The sequence below is a fragment of the Geotrypetes seraphini genome, chromosome 3, assembly GCF_902459505.1.
Source record: "Geotrypetes seraphini chromosome 3, aGeoSer1.1, whole genome shotgun sequence".
Classification (NCBI taxonomy): Eukaryota; Metazoa; Chordata; class Amphibia; order Gymnophiona; family Dermophiidae; genus Geotrypetes; species Geotrypetes seraphini.
Window position 1 is genome coordinate 185,013,375 of NC_047086.1, and position 24,436 is coordinate 185,037,810.

Here is a 24,436-nt window from a genome sequence, read left to right on the forward strand (position 1 = left end):
CTCACGGTGGCCAATCCACGTCACTAGTACCTGGCCAAAACGCAAGATGTAGCAATATTCCATGCTACCGATTCAGAGCAAGCAGTGGCTTCCCCCGTGTCTTTCTCAATAACAGACTATGGACTTTTCCTCCAGGAACTTGTCCAAACCTTTCTTTAAATCAGCTACACTATCTGCTCTTACTACATCCTCTGGCAACGCGTTCCAGAGCTTAATATTCTCTGAGTGAAAAAAAAATTCCTCCTAGTGGTTTTAAAAGTATTTCCCTGTAACTTCGTCGAGTGTCCCCTAGTCTTTGTAATTTTTGATGGAGTGAAAAATCAATCCACTTGTACCCGTTCTACTCCACTCAGGATTTTGTAGACTTCAATCATATCTCCCCTCAGCTGTCTCTTTTCCAAGCTGAAGAGCCCTAATCATTTAGTCTTTCCTCATATGAGAGGAGTTCTATCCCCTTTACCATCTTGGTCACTCTTCTTTGAACCTTTTCTAGCGCCACTATATCTTTCTTGAGATAAGGAGACCAGAATTGAACGCAATACTCCAGATGAGGTCGCACCATGGAGCAAAACAGGGGCATTCTAACATTCTTAGTCTTGTTAACCATCACTTTTTAAATAATTCCTAGTATCCTATTTGCTTTTTTGGCCGCCGCCACACATTGGGCAGAAGATTTCATCGTATTGTCTATGATGACATCTAGATCCTTTTCTTGGGCATTAACCCCCAAGGTGGACCCTAGCATTTGGAAACTGTGATTCAGGTTATTCTTCCCAATGTGCATCACTTTGCATTTGTCCACATTAAATTTCATCTGCCACTTGGACGCCCAGTCTTCCAAGTTCTTAAGGTCTGCCTGAAATTTTTCACAATCCACATGCATTTTAACAACTTTGAACAGTTTAGTGTCATCTGCAAATTTAATCACCTCACTCGTTGTTCCAATTTCCAGATCAGTTATAAATAAGTTAAATAGCATCGGTCCTAGTACAGACCCCTGCGGCACTCCACTGTTTACTCTCCTCCATTGAAAAAAATTACCATTTAACCCTACCCTCTGTTTTCTATCCGATAATCAATTCCTAATCCACAACTGAACTTTGCCACCTAACCGATGACACTTAATTTTCTCAGGAGCCTCTCGTAAGGAACTTTATCAAAAGCTTTCTGAAAATCTAGATACACTATATCAACCAGCACACCTTTATCCACATGTTTATTCACACCTTCAAAGAAGTCAAGTAAATTTGTGAGGCAAGATCTCCCTCGGCTGAACCCACGCTGACTCCATCTCAGTAAATCATGTTTGTCTACATGTTCCACAATTTTATTTTTTATAATCATTTCTACTATTTTGCCCGGCACCATAGTGAGGCTTACCATTCTGTAATTTCCTGGATCTCCCCTGGAGCCCTTTTTAAAAATTGGTATAACATTGGCCAAGAGCAAACAAGACAGAACTGCAGATCTGTACAAGACGCAGGCAAAATTTATTTGTGACAAAAAAAATTTTTTAAACCCTTTACCAATCAGGGGACCCGACACGGTCCGTGTTTCGGACAAACCTTCGTCAGGGGTCCATAGAAAAAGTAGAGGGAAAAACAAAAAGTCACAAAAAAAACTGTATAGTGGCAGCAAAGTATGGGCGACGTCAAGATCCGTCACTGTAATAAGCCGTTAAAAAAAGATTGGCCACCCTCCAATCTTCGTACTACAGACAATTTTAGTGATAGGTTACAGATCACAAACAGCAGGTCAGCAATTTCATTTTCGAGTTCTTTTAATACCTTGTGATGTATACCATCCAGTCCTGGCGATTTATCACTTTGTAACTTGTCAATTTGGCTTAGTACATCTTCCAGATTCACCGAGATTTCTTTCACTTCCTCCACATCATCACCCTTGAAAACCATTTCTGGTTCAGGTAGATCTCTTACATCTTCTTCCGTAAAGACCGAAGCAAAGAATTCATTCAGTCTTTCCGCTATGACCTTATCCTCCTTGAGCGCCCCTTTCACTCCTTGATCATCCAACGGTCCCCCTGATTCCCTCACAGGTTTTCTGCTTCTGATGTACCTAAAAAAATTGCTGAGTTTTTTCCTCTTTTGCAAGTTTCTCTTCATATTCTTTCTTAGCTGTCTTTATCAATGCTTTGATTCTAACTTGCCAGTGCTTGTGTTTCTTCCTATTTTATTCATTTGTATCTTTTTTCCATTCTTTAAAGGATTTTTTTGGCTTTAATAGCCTCTTTCACTTTACCTTTTAACCACGCTGGCTCTCGTTTCCTCTTCTTTCCACCTTTGCTGATACGTGGAATACATCTGGTCTGGGCTTCCACGACGGTATTTTTAAATAACATCCACGCCGGGCTAAAAGCCAAATATCCTCTAATAACAACAGGCTTCTGCTCATTATGACAGAGGTTGCCATACAACAGATTACGAATAACTGGAAAAATTGGAAGAGGCTGAATTACAGCTTTTGGTGGAACTCTTTATGGAAAGGATAATTGCTATACAGCAGGGAAATTTTAAGAAATTTCAGGTTATTTGGGAGCCATTAACAAGATACTGTAAAGACTGAAATTATTGCATAGAATAAATATTAATTCCCTTTTGTTCATACATGTCCAGGGTGGGGTGGGAGATGGAAATATTTTATGATTTATTTTATTTATGATTAATTGTTGGATATAAGGGAGGGGGATATTTGATGAAAGCTATAATTTGATGATATAATAAGTAATGTTAAAGTATAAAATGATTGTATTTGTGTTATACTTATTGTGAGTTTTAAAAATATGAATAAAGATTTATAAAAAAAAATAACATCCATGCCTGGTTTACAGTCCTAACCTTTGTAGTCAATCCTTGTAACTTCTTTTAATCATTTTCCTCATTTTATCATAGTCGCCCTTTCGAAAATTAAACGCCCTTACGGTAGATTTCTTTTGCGATGTTATTCCCAGTATCAGCTCAAATTTGATCACGTTATGATCACTGTTTCCCAGCAGACCCAACACAGTTAACTCCCGTACAATGTCTTGCATTTCACTAAGAACCAAATCTAAAATAGCACCCCCTCTTGTTGGTTTCCAGATCAGTTGCTTCAAGAAGCAGTCATTTATGATATCTAGGAATTTTACCTCCCTAGCACTCCCCGATGTAACATTTAACCAGTCAATGTTGGAGTAATTGAAATCAGCAAGTAACAAAGCTCGTACTCTATAAACAAATATATCTATAGAACCCCCTACAATTCCACTCAGTACTGCCAAATAATCACTCACAGATAGAGGAAATACACCACCACAATCATACACTACACACTAAATTCAAAGCAGAAACAAAGGGAAAAAGAACACAAGAGAACCAGAAGAAAAAAAGAAAGTGGAGAAAAAGCCTCAGTTCATCTTCATGGGCTCAAAAAACTCCACTTTCTCTCATATGGGCTGAATCAAGTATCAGTGGTAGCCACTCCCCAGTTGGAGATTGAAACATCCAAAAGTCTTGGAAAATGCAGGGAAAGTTCAAAAATCACTAACTGGCACAGATTTAACTCAGTGCATGAGATGGCAAAAACCAGATACTTAGGGTCATCTCATGCCTCTCGTGCCATGATCCCCCAAATGAACATGCACATGTAGGAAGTCCAAAGACCAGCCCCCAGTAAGCTTCAAGTGAACTTCAAAAGAAACCAGACACAGCTCAAAAAAAGCTCAAAGAAAACAAGAAAAAAAACCTAAAAAAATGTTCACCATTCAATCTAGGAAGATCCAGAGAACTATACAATTTTATTTGAATATTCTGCGGATCTATCCCTGCTTTGCTGACACCCAGTTTCTGTTTGCATTTGGAAGAAATACCAACCTCTCTGATATACTGTACTGAGTCCTAATGAATTGAAGCCTCTGCATGACGGTGCTTTGGTGACCCTAGGTGGGCACCTGAGATGTGGCAGATGCACAACGTATCAAGTAATGATGGAAGTACAGGCTTTTGTGCACCCCTAAGACTTTGCAGCCTTTTCCTCTGAAGAGCAGCATCTCCTGTCAAACTATCGGGGTGGTGTATGTCATTCAATGCCCCTGTGGTCTTCCGTACGTGGGGCAGACTTCTAGAGCCTTTAAGACTCGTCTGCTTGAACATCGTTCTTGTCTATCCACTAAGTGAATGGATGAACCCCTGGTTGCACATTGCATTAAATTTAAACATGACTATTTCTCCCTGAGATGTTGTGTGCTGGAGTACTGCCCTATTTCTCCCTGAGATGTTGTGTGCTGGAGTACCGCCCTAAACCTGTAAGAAGAGGGGATTGGTGACGGTTGCTCTGTCAAAAGGAACAATGATGGATCTGCAAATTTTTGAGCCGGGAGGTTTGAATACTCGGGTGGAATGGTCCGCTTGCTTTATAAGATTTTTTTTAAGGTTTTTTTTTAAACAGTGTCTGGTTTCCTTTGAAGTTTGCTTGAAGCTTCTTGGGGGCTGGTCTTTGGACTTCCTACTTAGTCTCCTATTGGCTGCATGGGGGTGGAGGTGTTGCTTTTCTTCCTCCTCTCTGCTTATTTGTTTAGACCTTTTGGGGGCAGAGCCTTCTCAGCATTTTTCACCAGCTGCTGCTGACTTTCTTTATCCCTGGTGCCATTGTGCAGTGATTGCACTAGCAGTGATATCTGTGAATGTGGCTTTTGCAAGACTCCTGAAGCAGATTCGGTGAAACAAGGAAGTTCCTTGTCGGGTCCTGTAGTGAAGATGCCGTTTTGAGTTCTGCTGTCCTGCATGTGCATGTTCGTTTGGGGGATTATGGCACGAGAGGCATGAGATGACCGGCAGCTAAATATTTTTTATTTTGCCATCTCATGCGCTGAGTTGAATCTGTGCCTGTTAGTGATTTTTGAACTTTCCCTACATTTTCCAAGACTTTGGGATGTTTCAATCTCCAACTGGGGAGTGGCTACCGCTGATACTTGATTCAGTGAACATTTTGATTCAGGAAAACGGAGCCCATGAAGCTGAACTGAGGCTTTATAGAGTATGAGCTTTGTTACTTGCTGATTTTACATACTCTTCCCTATTAATTTAGTAATTGAAATCACCCATTATTATAGTGTTGCTCTTTTCTCCAGCTTTCCTAATCTCTGAAAACATTTCTTCATCTGTCTGCTCATTTTGTCCCGGGGATGGTAGTATAACCCAACCTTTATATTCCTTCCCTTCACACATGGCATTTCTATCCATATGGATTCCACACTGCTATCTATGTCATGCAGAATGTTTATTTTATTTGATTCAATTCTCTCTTTAACATATAGCGCAACCCCCCCCCCCTCCAATTTGATCTACCGTACTCTATGCTTGGGATATAATTTGTACCCAGGTAATACAGTGTCCCATTCCACCAGGTCTCTGAGATGCCTATTATATCTATCTCATCATTCAGTGCTATATACTCTAACTCTCCTATTTTAATTTTTAGGCTTCTAGCATTTGCATACAGATACTTCAAATTTATGTTTTTCCGTTGCAACTAAAGGCTGCTGAGAAGACAGGAAACATTTGAGTCTTTTACTCTGCCTTCCTCTTAAACCCTCCCGGCTTTCTATCACCATTATCGGAACTTCTCTACCGGGACTCCCTAAATATCCTGTTTCAATAGTATCCTCCAAGGATACCTCACACCGAACCATCCGCTCCCGGGCAACTGTCGGCTTTCCCCCACATCTCAGTTTAAAAGCTCTCTATCTCCTTTTTAAACGTTAGTGGCAGCAGCCTGGTTCCATCCCAGTTAAGGTGGAGTCTGTCCTTTCGGAACAAGCTCCCCCTTTCCCAGAAGGTTGCCCAGTTCCTAACAAATCTAAATCCCTCATCCCTGCACCATCGTCCCTGCATTGAGACTTTGGAGCTCTACCTGCCTTTTGGGTCCTGCGTGTGGAATTGGGAGTATTTCTGGAAATGCAGCCCTGGAGGATCTGGATTTCAGCTTTCTACCTAAGAGCCTAAATTTGGCTTCCAGAACCTCCCTCCCACATTTTCCTATGTCAATGGTACCTATATGTACCAAGACAGCTGTCTCCTCCCCAGCACTATCTAAAATCCTATCTATGTGACACATGAGGTCTGCCACCTTCACACCAGGCAGGCAAGTGACCAGGCAATCCTCACGCCCATCAGCCACCCAGCTATCTACATGCCTAATAATCGAATCACCAACTACAACCACTGTCCTAGCTTTTCCCTCCTGGGCAGAAGCCCCTGGAGACACATCCTCAGTGCAAGAAGATATTGCATCCCCTGGAGGGCAGGTCCTAGCTACAGGATTATTTTCTACTTCACCAGAGTGACACTCTCCTTCTAGGAGACCTTTCTCCTCCAAGGCAGCACAGGGGCTACCAGACTGGAGATGGGACTTCTCTACAACATCCCTGTAGGTCTCCTCTATGTACTTCTCTGTCTCCCTCAGCAACTCCAAGTCTGCTACTTTAGCCTCAAGGGAACGCACTTGTTCTCTGAAAGCTAGGAGCTGTTTGCAGCGAGCACACACATATAACTTCTCGCCAACTGGGAGAAAGTCATACATGTGACACTCAATGCAAAAGACTGGATAGCATCCCTCTTGCTGCTAGACTACTGTCTGCATCTTGTTATTGAGCTAATTAACCTTTTTAAGCTACTAGGAATATATTAGACTAGTATAGAGCGCCTTAGGATTTTATTAAAAGTTTGTTCTTTTAAGATTTAAACTGTCTTTAGAAGAGAATCTACAACTGAGCTTTTCTTCCCAAACCTATCAAAGCTCAGAGCAAAATAAGGTATACTTACCCAAAGATATGTCTTCTACTTTTCTCCTCTCAGAAGGAGAATGTCCTCTTCCCTCCTTCTCTAACAGACTCTAAAGGCTACACTACTGCCTGACTGATTTTGCTGAGTTAAAAAGAGAACTACAAAAATATAACCCAACAAAACCCAAGTTTACCTTTCCCAAGTTTGAATACCACTAGACAAAATGTTCCAATGGATGTATTTTTTTTATTTTCTCAGCAGAGCAGATCCTTTCAGTACCTCTTCAGGTGTGGGGAAAAGGGTGAGTTTCCAGATCTGGTGAGAGGGCTTGGGGGTTAGGTGTTTCAGGTTGTGCAGATTGTCCTTGTTAAGATCACCTGGAGAAATGTGAAGGGTAATTTAGAAGTAGTATAAGAGTAATTTGAGCCTAGGGATGGGTGGGCAGATAGTAGTTCACAGGTTGCTGCGAAAACTATCTTTAATACAGATACTCTACAACCTCTCTCTGAGAACCAGGTTTACTGAAAGTTAGGCACTAGGCCAGTATTCCTCCCCTCAAGGGTCACCTGTGGAATCTGATCTCTTAAAGTCCTCCAGAGTTCAGTTCCTCTGTGTTCATCCCACACCATTTTGAATTCCATTACCATTTTTGTCTCCAAGTTTCAAGTTTATTTAAAAATTTTATATACCGCCCAATCATCCTTCTAGGCGGTGAACAATGTCTTAAAAGCATATATAGAATAACAATACATCCTTTGAAACAATAATGATTATTAAAAAACATTTAAAAACAGAAACAAAAAAAGGGAAGGGTAGAACTACAGTTTATCAAGTAAAAAAAAAAAAAAAAAAAGAGAGAACATATAGGGAAAAAACTAAAGGGAGGGTGTCTAAAAGTAGAAAAAAAGCTATGTAGCCCTAAAAAAGGGGATTTAGGTCTCGAAAGCATCAAGAAAAAGAAATGTTTTTAAATTCGTCTTAATATGGTGAAGAGTTGATTCTTCCCGTAAGTGGACCAGAATATTATTCCAAAGAGATGGAGTGCTGACAGAGAAAATAGTAGACCTCATTGTGTTGATAAAAGATTTTTAGAAGAAGATTTTAAAATCTTAGAAGAACTATAGGGAATAAGAAGGTTATTGATAAATTCTGGTTGACTATTTTGGTTAGTAAAAGAATTTTGTATGTGATTTTATGTTCTACCGGCAACCAATGAGCTTTATAAAGGAGGGGAGTAACATGGTCTAACTTCTTTGCATTAAATATGATCTTCATTGCAGTGTTCTGTATAATTTGGAGTCTTCTTATTTCTTTTTTAGTTATGCCCTTATAGAGCGCATTGCAGTAATCAATACAGGAAATCATGAAAGAGTGGATCAAGATATTCAGAGAAGTAGGCTCTAACAATTTGGATATAGATCTAATCATTCGTAGCCAGTAAAATCAGCGCTGAACCACTTTGCTAATATGAAGATGATAATTGAGTTTACTGTCGAAAGTGATTCCTAATAATTTTAAAGAGGGCACAACTTAAAGAGACTGAGTTTTAAATGAATGGGAGTTAATAGAGAAAGTCCTTCCCTTTCCCACCACTTCCCTTGGCAGGGCATTCCAGGCATTGATCATTCTCTCTGTGAAAAACAATTTCCTGATGTTACTCCTCTAAGTCTACCACCCTGTAACCTCAATTCATGCATAAGTGCCACACTTAGGTGCTACCATATATAGAAACATGACGGCAGATAAAGGCCTAATGACCCATACAGTGAGCCTATCATATCTTCATCTTATGCCCTCTCTTTCCGGAATTTTTCTTAATTTGGAAAAGACTCACCTCCTGTACATTAACACCACAGAGATATTTAAACATTTCTATCATATCCCCTCTCTCCCATCTTTCCATATACATGTTAAGTTCTCTAAGTCTGTCCCCACACAATTTATGACAAAGGTCACTAACTAACTTTGTAGCAGCTCCCTGGACTGACTACATCCTTTTTTTTTTTTTTTTTTTTTTAGTTCAATAAATTTTTATTGAGTATTTTGGAAAAATACAATGAGCAATTCAGATACATATAACATTTTGTATATATATGATCTATAAATATGCATTTAACTATAAAGGACCATAATATTAAGAAAAGCTCAGAGTAATGAAATTATTTGTGAAGATTGTATGAGAAAAGAAAACGAGATAGAATAATAATAATAATAGACTGACTACATCCTATTTACACTTCTCCCTCCGTATTCGCAGGGGATGCGGGCGGACCATGGGCGCAAATATGGAAAAATCATGAATAACTTTCTAAATGTTATTCGCAGTTTTTAGAAAAAGCCTTCTGTTTTTATTATTGGAATCGCAAATAACTTTTCTACAGTTATTTCTGGGCAGGCAAGTAAGCAGTGATTTCAGGGCAGGCAAACAGCGATTTCTGGGCAGGCATGCTGGGAAGAAGCCTTTCTCTCTATGGATGCTGGGAAGCAGCATTTTTCTCAGTGCACACTGGGAAGCATGGAAGCAATGAATTTGTGGGAGAAAGCATGGTAGCAGCGATTTTCAGAGTGAATGTTGAGAGATACACTTTTTTATCGGTACAGTAAAAGGAAAAAGAACTTTAATGATGATGTAATATGGGGGGGCAGAGCCAGCTTCCTAAAAATCGCAAATAAGCGAATCCGCAGATACAGAAACCGCGGATACGGAGGAAGAAGTGTATATCTTTTTGGAAGGTGCAGTCTCCAAAACTGCACACATTATTCCAAATGAGGCCTCACCAAAGACTTATACAGTGGCATTATCACCTCCCTTTTCCTACTGGCCATTCTTCTCTTTATGCACCCAAGCATCTTCCTGGCTTTGACGTCACCTTTCTGCCTGCTTTGTCACCTTGAGATCATCAGATACAGTCACCCTCAAGTCCCCCTCTTCTTCCGTGCACAAAAGTTCCTCACCTCCTATACTATACCTTTCTCCTGGATTTTTGCTGCCTAAGTGCATGACCCTGCATATTTTAGCATTAAATCTCAATTGTTAATTGCCTATCCATTCTTCAAGCTTCACCAGACCCCTCCTCATATTATCCATACCGTCCAGGGTGTCTATCCTATTACAGAACTCTGCAAAGAGGCAAACTTCACCCAGTGAAGAACTCCGGGACTTACAGTTTACACAGGTCCTTTATCTTTTCCTCTGGTTACTCTTACACAGGGCTGGCGTTAAGGGAGGGCAAACAGGGCAGCTGCCCTGGTACCACAGCTCCAAGGGACCCTTCGATCCGGACATCTCTTCCCCCTTCTGGCTCTATCTTCCACAATATCACTCCCAAAGATGTTAATTAGGGCCGGCCTAAGGACAGATCCCTGCGGCACTCCACTAACAACATCCTTTTCCTCCTAGCAGACTCCATTTATCACTACCCTTTGTTTCCTTCCACTTAACCAGCTTTTAATTCAGTTCATCACTTTAGGATTCATACCACATGCATTCAGTTTATTTATCAATCTCCTATGCGGCACCGTGTTGAAAGCTTTGCTAAAGTCCAAGTACACTACATCTAGCACCCCTCCCATATCCAACTGTTTGGTCACCCAGTCAAAGATCAGATTCGTGTGCCATAGACTTGGTATAAATGTTTGCACCTACATTTAGGTACACCGGTGCAAATTTAGGCTACTATCATATAGCAGAATGTTGGCACAAAATGCCATTATAGAATTGGTACTCAGCACGTATCTTCAGGGTGTCTAAAATGTGCACTCAGTTATAAGATTGCCCCCCAATTTTTTGTTTAATGGTTTGTTTTGTGCAAGCTGAACAGCTCCTGACCGAATATGTATCCTATAAAGTCAGCTCAGAAACCTCTCCTCATTTCTTTTCTGTGTGTCTTCTTTCCTAGTGCTGAAATGGCTGAGGGTCTGTTTCACACTGAGGCGGGAAGAGACTATGGAGCTGGAGGAACTTGACACCAGCTTTAACTACATCAGCCTGAAAAATCCACCCAGTGAAGATCTCCAGGACTTAGAATTTACACAGGTCCTTTATCTTTTACTCTGGTTACTCTTACACAGGGCTGGCGTTAAGGGAGGGCAAACAGGGCAGCTGCCCTGGGCCCCATAGCTCCAAGGGACCCTTCGATCCGGACATCTCTTCCCCTTCTTGGTCTATCTCTCTCCCCTCACCTTCACGGTGTTTTGAAATCAAATTTTCCTTTTTCAGAGGGGCCCCAATGTGGCAACCATTCTCACAAGCTGCCTCGTTTGCTACAACTTCCTGTTTCCGCTGGGGTGGATCACGGCAGAGGGAAAGCTTCGGGGCAGCTGCCGTCAGCTTGTGAGAATAGCTACTGCATCGGGGTCCCTCTGAAAATGGAAAAGTTTGATTTCAAAAGACCGTGAAAGTGAGGGGAAGGGAAGAGAGATGGACAGAGAAAGGGAGGAGATGTCTGGACTGTGGGGTCCTCTGGAGCTATTTTAAATTAGCCCAGGGGATGAGAGAGAGGTGGTGGCAGTGGCGTAGTAAGGGGGGGCGGGGAATGAACAACCCCAGGTGCCATCTCGAAGGGGGTGCCAGCACCTCTCCGCCCCACCATGCTTGTGCTATCCCTTCCCCCACCCTGTACCTCTGTAGATCTTCGCCAGCGCAAGCAACTTCTCCTGCCTGTTGTTCACGCCAGCCTGGTTCCCCTCTGAATCACTTCCGGGTCATGGGGCCAGGATTTGATGTCAGAGGAAAACCCAACACTGACGTGAGCGGCATGCTGGAGAAGCCACTCAAGTTAGTGAAGATTTACAGAAGTACAATGGGGGGGGAGGGAGAATGCGAGTGGGGAGCATGTGGAGAGGAGGGCGCGGGAATCACCTCCTATCCTCGCTACCCCACTGGGTGAGGGAGTGATTAGGAAAACATATTACAAAAGGGGGGAGAGAGAGTTGGTAGGCAGTGGGACGGAGGAAAGGATTATACAGTCATCAAGAGGTGAGGCTACTTTGAAAGAGCTGTTGCCAGGGAACTGCAGCAGTACCATGTGGGGTAAGGGGAGGGGAAAATAAAAGAGACGCCGGACCACATCAATACCCTTCCCTTCCCGTGTTTAAAAGCAGACTGAAAAACCCACCTTTTTGATATAGCCTTCAATCCTTAACCCTACTCCTTTGCCCTCCAACCCAGCCCGCTGATTAACCGTTCCCCTTAACTGTATCCATGACATCCTGTTTGTCATGGCTATTTAGATTGTAAGCTCTTTCGAGCAGGGACTGTTTTCTTCTTCTTTGTGATTCTGTGCAGCGCTGCGTGTGTCTGGTAGCGTTATAAAAATAATTAATAGTAGTAGTAGTAGAAAGTAAAAGAGATGCCGGCCCATGGGGAGGAGGGAATGGAAAGAGAGAGAAAGACATTGATCTGCATAGTTTGTGGACTGGGGGGAATTCTGGACAGTATATGCACTGCCACTGGGGGAGCCTGAGCCAATAATTTTTTGGGGGGGTCCCTGGCAAGGGAAAACAACAGCAGAGATGTTGGACCCAGGGGAGGCAGGCAAGCAGGGGAGGCAGACAAGCCCTGGGAGGGGAAGAACCTGAATGGAAGGGCAGTTGGGAAGAACAAGAAATATGTTAGAGCAGGGGATGAGAAGGAGAAATGTTGAATAGGGGTGGACAGGTGGGAGAGATGCTGGATCATGGGGTGAGAGAGGCAGGATGAGCATCAGGAAAGAGAGCAGGAGCAATGTTGGACCATGAGGGGGAGGAGAGAGGAGGTGAGTTGATGGACTGTGGATGGGAGGGACAGAAAGATGGTGGAGGAAAAAGGACAGGGAGATGTCAGGCCATGCGGGGGAGAGGGACAGGAGATGCTGGGTTACAAGAATGGAGGTAGGGAATATATTGGAAATTGTGTAATCATGGGGGAGAGACTGAGGGGGTGGCAAGGAGAATAGTAAGCAGAGAGGTAGAAATATGGTAATGAGGAGTATGTAAATGAATGATAGAAGGGAATAGGATGCTGGGGAATGTGTGAGATGGGAAGCAAGATGGAAACTTGGTAAGCAGCTGAAAAATAAAAAAAAGGACAAGGGAGAAATTTGAGTGCATGGAGAGGCAGGAAAGTAAAAAGGGCAGGAAGAGCTAAAAAGGGAAGATCAAAGACAGGAGAAAAAACATGGATAGCAACTACTGGAAATGGAATTATCAGAAGACACAGGAAAGCAGAAGAGACAAAATGGGCCAACATGATGGAAAAAGTGTAGTTACTTACCTGTAACGTAGGTTCTCCGTGGACAGCAGGATAGTCAGCCACATATGGGTGTTGTCCCAACAGCTCCCAATTTGCGGATAAGCTCTCCAATAGCTCAGAGAGATTTTTTTTTTTCTCTGACCACGTGCAGTGCCCGGGCCCCACTGGGCATGCCCGAGCCCTCCCCATTTCCCCCTGCTTCCCCCTAATCCCCAGGATGTTCCTAGCTGTGGCCGGGTCGGCCGTATGGGGAGGCGGGTGGGTTGTATGGCTGACTATCCTGCTGTCCACGGAGAACCTACGTTACAGGTAAGTAACTACACTTTCTCCTAGGACAAGCAGGATGAGTCAGCCACATATGGGTAACTCCCTAGCCGAGGAATGTACCGACTGAACCTGTGCCTTAGCGCTTTGTGCATCCCTCGCCTGGCTGTGGAGGCCGAGCCGGGCAGGGTAATCAGGCAAAGCAGGTGAAGTTGTGGAAACAAGGTTTTAGATAAAGTGCGAATGGGTATCTGGGTGGTCAGAGATTGGGTACACTGGTCCCAGTGATGTCTGAGGTGCCCTTTCAGGGATCTCATGTGTAGTCTGGTGTGTTGCACAACAAAGACCGCAGCCGAGACACAGGAGGGAGTGTGCTGACGATGAGCTGCTGGCAGGGATGCACTGGGCCAGGGATGTCATGGCGTCGATCTGGTAGTCCCGTAGGACGGCCTTAGTCTGTGTGGTGTCGCTGACTGCCCAGATGAACGATATCCCCTGGGTGGGTATCAGGTGGGATTTCATGTAGTTGATGAGGAACCCCAGTTCTTGGAGGAGGGTTATGGTGGTTGTCGGGGCTGCCAGCTGTCGAGATATGATAGGACGAGCACCCCTTGAAGGCGAGGATGTGCCACTGCCATGCACTTTGTGAACGCTCTTGGAGCCGTTGAGAGTCCAAGGGGCAGGACCTTGTACTGGAGGTGTCTGTCTTGGCTTTAGAAGCGACGATGCCTCCTGTGGGCTGGGTGCATGGGATACTAGCCAATACTCGGGCTGAAACAGGGCCAAGACTGTACCCAGAGAGTGCATCTGGACCTTGTTGTATGCACCTGTTGAACTTGCAGAGATCCAGGAACAAGCGTTGTCCTTGTCCATGGTTAAAAAATAAAAAAAAGGACAAGGGAGAAATATGAGTGCATGGAGAGGCAGGAAAGTAAAAAGGGCAGGAAGAGCTAAAAAGGGAAGATCAAAGACAGGAGAAAAAACATGGATAGCAACCACTGGAAATGGAATTATCAGAAGACACAGGAAAGCAGAAGAGACAAAATGGGCCAACATGATGGAAAAATAAAATGTCCAGACAACAAAGCTAGAAAAAAAGTTTTATTTTAAATGGATTACCAGGACTATGTTAGATTTGGGATATGTGCATCACAGATAAGTACCGTATTTTCGCGGATATAACGCGCGCGTTATACGTGATTTTACGTACCGCGCATACCCCTCGCGCGTTATATGCCTGAGCGCGGTATAGAAAAGTTTTTAAACATAGTTCCCACCCCGCCCGACGCCCGATTCACCCCCCCAGCAGGACCGCTCGCACCCCCGCCCCGAACGACCGCTCGCACGCGCTCCCACCCGCACCCGCATCCACGATCGGAGCAAGAGGGAGCCCAAGCCCTCTTGCCCGGCCGACTCCCCGACGTCCGATACATCCCCCCCCCCCGGCAGGACCACTCGCACCCCCACCCCGAAGGACCGCCGACTTCCCGACAATATCGGGCCAGGAGGGAGCCCAAACCCTCCTGGCCACGGCGACCCCCTACCCCCCCCCCGCACTACATTACGGGCAGGAGGGATCCCAGGCCCTCCTGCCCTCGACGCAAACCCCCTCCCCCCAACGACCGCCCCCCCCCCAAGAACCTCCGCCCGTCCCCCAGCCGACCCGCGACCCCCCTGGCCGACCCCCACGACACCCCCACCCGCCTTCCCCGTACCTTTGTGTAGTTGGGCCAGAAGGGAGCCCAAACCCTCCTGGCCACGACGACCCCCTAACCCCACCCCGCACTACATTACGGGCAGGAGGGATCCCAGGCCCTCCTGCCCTCGACGCAAACCCCCCTCCCTCCAACGACCGCCCGCCCCCAAGAACCTCCGACCGCTCCCCCAGCCGACCCGCGACCCCCCTGGCCGACCCCCACGACCCCCCCACCCCCCTTCCCCGTACCTTTGGAAGTTGGCCGGACAGACGGGAGCCAAACCCGCCTGTCCGGCAGGCAGCCAACGAAGAAATGAGGCCGGATTGGCCCATCCGTCCTAAAGCTCCGCCTACTGGTGGGGCCTAAGGCGCGTGGGCCAATCAGAATAGGCCCTGGAGCCTTAGGTCCCACCTGGGGGCGCGGCCTGAGACACATGGTCGGGTTTGGCCCATGTGCCTCAGGCCGCGCCCCCAGGTGGGACCTAAGGCTCCAGGGCCTATTCTGATTGGCCCACGCGCCTTAGGCCCCACCAGTAGGCGGAGCTTTAGGACGGATGGGCCAATCCGGCCTCATTTCTTCGTTGGCTGCCTGCCGGACAGGCGGGTTTGGCTCCCGTCTGTCCGGCCAACTTCCAAAGGTACGGGGAAGGGGGGTGGGGGGGGTCGTGGGGGTCGGCCAGGGGGGTCGCGGGTCGGCTGGGGGACGGGCGGAGGTTCTTGGGGGGGGGCGGTCGTTGGGGGGAGGGGGTTTGCGTCGAGGGCAGGAGGGCCTGGGATCCCTCCTGCCCGTAATGTAGTGCGGGGTGGGGTTAGGGGGTCGCCGTGGCCAGGAGGGTTTGGGCTCCCTCCTGGCCCGATATTGTTGGGGAGTCGGCGGTCCTTCGGGGTGAGGGTGCGAGTGGTCCTGCCGGGGGGGGGGATGTATCGGACGTCGGGGGGGGGGGCATCAGGCTTTCAGAATGGGGACAGACCTTCAAGGGGGACAGGACTTCAAGGGGGGACAGTGCACGGAAAGTCAGGGGGGGTGAACGGAGAGTCGGGACAGCGCACGGAAAGTCAGGGCAGTGCACGGAAGTCAGGGGGGTGAACGGAGAGTCGGGACAGCGCACGGAAAGTCAGGGCGGGCGAAAGGAGCGTCGGGCATCATGCGCGTTATATGCCTGAGCGCGGTATAGAAAAGTTTTGGTACATATCATCGTGATTTCTGCGCGCTATACCCCTGTGCGCGTTTTACACAGGTGCGCGTTATATCCGCGAAAATACGGTACATCACAGATATTTGTATTGTGTTCGGTGGCTTACCAGACAGCTAATGGAGGGGTGGAGGAGGGCAATGGCCCTGAGCCCAAAGTAGGTGGGCACTAAATTTTCTTCCCACCATGTCCTTCCCAAATGCAAAATATAAATACCTAAGTTGTCAGATTTCCCAAGGCCCTGCCTGCTGAAGACTTCTTCCAGCCCAGCATCCAGAACTCTTCAAGCTCTGCAGAGCTTGGAGATTTCTGGGTGCCAGACTGGAGGAGGTGGTCTTAAACTGGCAGAGTTTTGGGATCTCCACCAACCACAGCAAGGGAGATGTCTAATTTTGGGTGGACCTGGACCTGTGACCTGTGACTCCTGTGTGTTCAGTACAAAAAGAAGTGCATATCTGTTTTTATTTCTCCAGTGTTATAATACTTGCTGAGTTTAATTTCTTGGGGTTCCCGGTTCAATTTCTATTTCTATTTGTGATCCCTTGTTCTGTATTTAGTAAAGGCCTGTGTTATATGTGTAACAAAGTCATTTAAAGGGGTTTTTTTTGTTGTAGTAATGGGAGGTGGGATATCGGGGAAGGGTGCAGGGAAGAGAGAGGATATGGGGCCCCCTCCTTAATTTCTGTTCTGGGCCACAGCATGTCTAAAACTGGCCCTGCTCTTACATAAACACTTAGAGTTGCAGTGTGCTTCTTGCTCAGAAAGTGAGGGTAGCCCTGGAGTAGAGAATGACATGGGGAAAAAATTTGACCCCCCCCCCATCTCTGGCTCGTCCCCACAAGCTCGTCCCTGTTCCCGCCGCATCCCCACAAACCGTCTTATTCCATCCACACAAGCCTTGAATAGTTATAATTTTATAATGAACTTATTTTATTAAAGTATAAATTGTACAATATTCTGTACAATTGTCATTTTATAAACACAATACAAAACAAGGATCAGCAAAACCCCTGTCTCCCTTCCCCTCCACTTCACAAATATCCCCTCCACTATCAAGAAAACAGAATAAGCCAAATTATTACAGAAAAATCATGCTAATAGAATACTGCAGTCATACATGACAGGAACAGTGTTAGGGAGTGCAACTAGGGCAACTACCCCCTGTTCAGAGAAAGTCCTAAGCCAGCTGGATGCTAAAGAAGCAGTCCCCAGTTATGTCTAACACCATATATATTTCAAATCTAATATATTCTAATCACAAAATAGAAAATAAAATCATTTTTTCCCTACCTTTTGGTGTCTCGTCATTTTATTCTTCAAATCATATTGGTTTCAAACGCTGGTCTCTGTTTTCTTTTGTCTTCTCTTAACTCACTTGCCAGGGTCTCCTGACCATTTGATATTTCTTCTTTCTCCATGCTCACCATCCATCTTCTATCTCTGTGTATGTATTGTTCCCCGTGTTCAGCATCTCCCTTCTCTGTCTCCTATACGTCCCTTTCTAGTATTTCCACTGTGCCCATCTCACCATTCTATGATCCCCTCCCCCTGTGTACAATATCACTCCTCTATATTCCTATGCCCCCCCCCATCCAGCATCTTCCTTCTGCGTTCTTATTCTTCCCCATGTCTAGCCATTTTCTCTCTGTGCCCATATACCCTCCCATATCTAGTATTATCCCTTTGTATCCATATACCACCCCTATGCAGCATTTCCCTTTTTGTCCCTGTTCCTATGCTCCCATATATGCCCAACATCTCCCCTCTTTTTGTATATCTCCCTGTGTTCAGCTTCTCCCCTATCTTACTCCCTTACACCAATGTGTCTCTCACACTCTCTCTTTCTTCCCTCCTTCTGCTATGTTCAATATTTCACTCACTCTGCCTTCATCCATTTGGTTCAGCTTTTCTCTTTCCCTTTCCTTCTCTCTCTTCCTCCCTGCAGGTCCTGTACCTTTCTCTCTTCCCTCTAGCCCCTTCCCATTGGTCCAATACCTCTGTCCCCTCCCTTTAGCACCCATGTGTGGGTCTGGCACCTGTTTCCTCTCTCCCCCAATCCCCAGACCAGATCCAGCAACTGTCTCCCTTCCCTTCAGCTCCAGCCGGTCCAGCCAAGCAGCCCCCTCCCTCCCTCCCTCCCTATTGCAGGTCCAATAACCCCCCTCCCATGCACCCTCCCTCGCTCCCGTTCACAGCTACTGGCAAGAAAAACCCTGCAACTCCCATGTCGGCCCCTTTGCGCTTCCCAGGGCGGGCCTACCAGCCTCTTAGAAGCATTCGTAGGATAAAGAGGCAACATCGCATGCAGGGCTGCTCTGGAACCTTCTTCCCACCGAGTTCCTCCTTCCAATATAACTTCTAACAAAACCGGATGTTACGTCAGAAGGAGGGACTCGGCCGGAGCTCATCAGGTTTTTCTAAAACCTGGACAAATGCTGGGTTTTGGAAAGTCCATCCGGGAGCCTGGACAGTCCTCTAAAAAGAAAACATGTCCAGGTTTTCCCAGATATCTGGTAACCCTACCCTGGAGGCACTATATAATGGAAAGAAAAACCTGGAAACAGAGAAAGATGGAGTCAAAGCATCAAAAACAACCAGGCCAAATAGGCATCTGTTATAGTACTCTTAAAGACAGTGCCACACACGTTGGCTTCTTCCTGTCCTCCGAATACCATGTGGTTCCATCCTTAGTATGGGCTAGGCTATCTCCTCTTGTGCCTCAATGAAACAGACAAACACTTCTCATGTTTTTTTTGTTTATTGCAAACTTGATATACCACTTTAGCTGCCAAGTACTAGGTCAAATCAGTTCACAATTAAAGACAGTGAGCAATACGCCAATACATTTAGAACAGAATATGACCAACATACAGAAATAGGTGCAAGGACTGCTCCCTGAGTGATCCAATGACTTATCCCAGCACTCAGTTGCCAAACGCCAGAGTGAAAAAATGTTTTTTTAAGTAAACTGAGCTTTATGGTTTAAGGCACAGCTGGTAGGGAAATGAATCCATGCAGTGCCAGAGCTGATTGGATGATGGCAAAGTTGAGTATGAAATGAGTGTCATGTGACCAACTGTCAGGGTTAACAGATTTTACATATGTAAAATCTGGACCCCCCTAGACCCGCCCCCAGGTCTGCCCAGTTCCACCCATCCCTGCCCTGTTATGTCCACGCCCCAGCCCTGTCCCTCTCAAAGTGTCAGGTTTTGAAAAGCCATCCAGACATGCCCTCTTAAAAAGAGGACATATCTGGGTAAATCCGGATGTCTGGTAGCTGGTAGCCTCCACCTACATTCCTACCAGTAGGGAGAAGGAGTGCTTTTCCATGATCACATTTTCAATAGTGAGGGACAGGCAAGCTCTTCAGGACTCCAAGGAACCTACCTATGTCTAATGACTGAAAACAGAACACTGAAACACTGCCCCTCCCCACTAGCGGCAATGCAGTTGCAGGGCTCCCGCTTTGCTTAGCAGGAACAGTGCCTCTGGCACAGTTGACTGAGAGATAAGTCTCTGGTGCATGCTGCAGTCTCTGTGTGAGTGTATAAAGTGCATTGTTTGTATCTGATTCTGCAGGTTTTGAAGGTGAGCTCAACTGCCATTCTCTGGCAGGGAAACTTCCATGGAGAGGATGTTGTGATTAAATCTTACGCTGCCTGTGGATCAGCACAGTTCATGAATGAATGGCGGGTGCTCAGTTCTATGCTTCCAGTTGCTCACGAGAATGTGGCACACCTCCTCACGGCAGGGAGTGCAGGGCTTGGGAACGAGCGATTACTGGTTTTGCAGTTCTACCCAGCGGTGAGTACCTGCTCCAGTCCCAAGACTCTCAAATGAAGGTAGAGGTGCAAAAGCCAGGAAGGTTTGGGAGAGTCACAAAGAAAGGGAATCATGTTCTCCTGTTTCTTTAACCCTCCCTTTACATCTCCTCATATCCCCAATGGAAGGGACCTATTACCAATTCACCCCCCCCCCCTTTTTAAGGTCCCTTTTCCATGCAGAATAATCACTTTCACTGTTGGCAAATCAATATGTAAATAAGTCTCAGTTAGTCCCACCCTAGAGTCCTCAGATGGACCTAAACTGAGGCTGTCTTTTTATACTGGTTTCTTGCTGATGGAATGTATATACCCTATCACAATCTCGTAGTGAATGACAGCCTGTATCTAAATGTCAAGAGCAGGGCAGGTAATATGAACAAATCAAAAGCTAAGGTCCTGCTATACCAGAGATGGGCAACTCTGGTCCTCGAGGTCCAGTCGGGTTTTCAGGATTTCCCCAATGAATATGCATTGAAAGCAGTGCATGCAAATAGAACTCATGCACCGTGAAATGGCCCCCCACACCAGTGAAAATGGCAGGAGGAATGCCCACGTCCTCCTGCCACCAAAGGCCCACTCCCACGCCAGGTCCCCCAAACATCCTCTACCCTCCCCCCCAAAAAAGGCAGCCTCGCACCAGTGAAAATGGCAGGAGGAATGCTCATGTCCTCCTGCCACCGAAGGCCCACCAAACATCCTCTACCCTTCCCCTTCTCCCCCCCAAAAAGGCAGCCTCGCGCCAGTGTAATGGCAGGAGGAATGCTCACGTCCTCCTGCCACCAGGTCCCCCAAACATCCTCTACCCTTCCCCTTCTCCCCCCCAAAAAGGCAGCCTCGCGCCAGTGTAATGGCAGGAGGAATGCTCACGTCCTCCTGCCACCGAAGGCCCACTCCCATGCCAAGTCCCCCAAACATCCTCTACCCTCCCCCTTCTACCCCCCCCGAAAAAAAGACAGGAGGAATGCCCTTTCCCTCCTCCCACCAGAGGTCCCCCGCCAACTTCCGAACCCCCCATACCTTCTCAGAGATGTTGGTGCAGGGTGGAAGCTCTATCCATCCTACTCTTAGGCTCGCTACTCCAGAATGGCAGGGCTTTCCCTACCTGGTGTATCACGTGATGCATGGGGAGGGGCCTAAGGCCCTAATTGGCTTAGACTTTTCCCTCTTGTATCCCACGATACAGAGGGAGGAGTCTAAGGACCTGATTGGCTCAGATGCCTAAGGCTGCTCCCAAGGGGCAGGGCCTTAAGCGTCTGAACCAATCAGGGCCTTAGGCCCCGCCCTGTACAAAATATGATGCATGGGGAAGGAAAGCTCCACCATTCTGGAGCGGCAAGCCTAAGAGCAGGTCGGACTGAGCTTCCATCCTGCTTCAACATCTCTGAGAAGGTTCGTGGGGGTGGAAGGGATGGCGAGGGACCTCTGGTAGCAGAAGGGAATGGGCATCCTTTCTGCCTTTTTTGGGGGAGAGAGGATAGAGGATGTTTGGGGGGGACACTCCTTCGGTAGTAGGAGGTAGTGGGCATTCCTCCTGCCGTATGGCGGGAGAGGTTATAAGTTGCATTGGTAGGCGATAGTAGACATCCCTCCTAACATTTTCGCTGCCATGGAGGGTCATTGTGTCCTAACAGCAGTGACAGGAGGCTCAGCGATTGACACTGCACCTCCGTTCAAATCATTTGCATGCAAACTTTATAGCGCATCGATTGCTGCTGGAGAACAGGCCAACAGCGATTGAGTCAATATCTTTAGTGCATCTATGCCAGTGGTCTCAAACTCAAACCCTTTGCAGGGCCACATTTTAGATATTTTAGGTACTTGGAGGGCCTCAGAAAAAATAGTTAATGCGTTATTAAAGAAATGACAATTTTGCATGAGGTAAAACTCTTTATAAATCTTTCCTTTTTGTTAAAACAAGTAATCCCCCTTAATGTGGGCTTGATGGAATTATTGGTTGCTTTAGTATTACTACAACAGTAGTTTATTTCCTTTTTTTTATATTTCCATTCTTGTACTTTTTGTATAATGTATAATTTTGAAAATTACATTAAAAAAAAAAAAATAAATCTTTCCTTTTGGCTAAGTCTTAATAATAATATTGTAATTTATAGCTAAAGAGACATATGATCAAGAAACTTTTATTTTACTTTTGTGATTATGATAAACATACTGAGGGCCTCAAAATAGTACCTGGCAGGCTGCATGTGGCTCCCAGGCCACGAGTTTGAGACCACTGATCTAGGGCATAGTCCATGTGTCTTCCCTTAGCCTCTCTTCCCCTCAAACCCATCTCTTCTAGCTCTGTGACTGTGCTACTCTTTGCTTCCTCTTTCTTTTCCCAGATCCTCCCTCAGCACTTCTCCTCCTCTCTATGGTAGTCCTAAGGCATGAAGCCAGTCTGACCTACACTTCAGCTATTTGTTCACTGCTGTTAGGCCATTGGTCAGATATTCCTTAGCTAGACAATAGGCTGCAGGGGAAGGTGGAACCAGTAGCTTAGGAGACACCAACCTTCCATCATGCTTTTCCCTATAGCCTATTGGCTGGCTAAGGAATGTCTGACCAATAGTATCTCCTAAGTTACTGGTCCTAAGCATATTGGCTAGCTAAGCTAAGGAATAAGTGGCAGGGAGAGGTGGGAGCAGTAGTTACAGAGAAGATTGGAAAAACTTTGGCTCCAATGTCTGGGCAGCAGTGCTGCCCGATTCTCGATTCAAAGTGGTTCACCGATTCGAATCGATTAAAAAAAAAAAAAAATTGGTGCTGCCTCTTGCTGGCTGGCCACTACCGCACCTGCTTTAGAGGGCGAGGGGGGAGGATCAGTCGGGAAGTGCAGGTGTCCAGCTTCCTCCCGGCCTCCCGCTGGTGTCCGGCTTCCCCCCTGGCCTCTCGCGCACCATTTACCTACTAGCAGCAGCCTGCAGAGAAGATCGCTGGTGCTAGCGATCTCTGCAAGTTGCCATAGGTCTTTGGAGCTGTTTCCTTTGCTATGGACCTGCCCCTCCTCTGATGTCAGAGGCAGGATCGCAACAGAGGAAACAGCTCCGAAGACCTATAAGTTTCAAGTTTCAAGTTTCAAGTTTCAAGTTTATTTACATTTGATGTATCGCTTATTACAAATTTCTAAGCGATGTACAATTTAAAAACCAGCAGATTGTGGTAATACATACAATTTTACTACTTTGGACAGTTGACAAAACAAATTGAGACAAACATGATTGAGAAGGAAGGAAGGGGAAAGTTACAGTTGCATTATTTGTTAAAATTTACATAGAGGGGAGAGTACAATAGGTATAAATAGGGGAGAAAAAAAAGAAAGAAAAGGAGAAGAGAATCTTAAAAACATATGAGTTTAAAAAAAAGATCATTTCATAAGTCAAATGCATCTTGAAACAAGTAGGTTTTTAACAATTTTTTAAAAGAGACAAGATCCTTTTCATTTTTAATAAAATTTGGGAGAGAGTTCCATAATGAGGGGGCTACCACTGAAAACATGTCTTTACGTCTAGTGCCAATAATTCTTAATGAAGGGACTGAAAGTTGGTTAGATAAAGATGATCTTAAGGATCGCGGAGGATTATACGGAACTATCATTTTTGATATAAAAAGGGGTTCGTTTGATATTAAAGTTTTATAAACTAGGAATAAAGTTTTAAAGGTGATTCGGTGAGAGATTGGAAGCCAGTGAGATTTGATGAGTAAGGGGGTGACATGATCGTATTTCTTAGCTTTGTAAATTAATTTAATAGCGGTATTTTGTATGATTTGTAGTCGTCTCCTTTCTTTCTGAGATATGTCTGAGCTTGCTGAGATCAATAGCCCCAGCGATCCTCTCTGCAGGCTCCTGCTAATAGGTAAATGGTGCGTAGGAGGCCAGGGGGAAAATGCAGGCCTTCCGGGGGGAGGGGGAATGTGTAGTCCTTCGGGGGGGGGGGGTACAGGCCTTCAGGGAGGACAGGCAGGCCTTCAGGGGAGGCGCAGGCCTTCAGGGGGGTGGTACAGGCTTTCAGGGGGGAGAGGCAGGCCTTCAGGGGGAGGGGTGCAGGCCTTCGGGGGGCTGGTACAGGCCTTCAGAGGGGACAGGCAGGTCTTCAGGGGTGGGGGCCAGCCTTCAGGGAGAGGTACAGGCCTTCAGGGGTGGGATGCAGGGCTTCAGGGGAGGGGGGCCCTGGTATATAAGTACACGAAAGGGGGAGGGAAGGGGGGGCTCAAAGAGATGTGCATATGCCGGACTTTGGGGAGAAGAAATAATGGGTCTAAAAACAGAGGAGAGGGAGAGAGATTGTGGACAATGGGATTTAGGGAGGGAAGGAACAGAAAGAGAAAGAAGTTGGACACAAGGGATGGTGTGGAAGGGGGGACAAAGATACTGGATAGGAGGGTAGTTGGGAAAAGAAAGGGAGATATGGTGGACCCTGGGGTGGTGGGGAAGGAGGGAGAGATGCTGG

At 46.1% G+C, this 24,436-nt stretch overlaps 1 protein-coding gene across 3 annotated transcripts in view; it reads left to right on the forward strand.

Annotated features, from left to right (window-relative positions):
• Positions 1 to 24,436, forward strand: part of AMHR2 (anti-Mullerian hormone receptor type 2) — a 139,678-nt gene that overhangs the window by 77,313 nt on the left and 37,929 nt on the right. For all 3 annotated transcript variants that reach the window (XM_033939718.1, XM_033939717.1, XM_033939719.1), the window contains exons 5-6: positions 10,679 to 10,815; positions 19,744 to 19,968. In XM_033939718.1, coding sequence (XP_033795609.1) covers positions 10,679 to 10,815; positions 19,744 to 19,968 — 362 coding nt within the window. The remainder of the gene's footprint in view (positions 1 to 10,678; positions 10,816 to 19,743; positions 19,969 to 24,436) is intronic.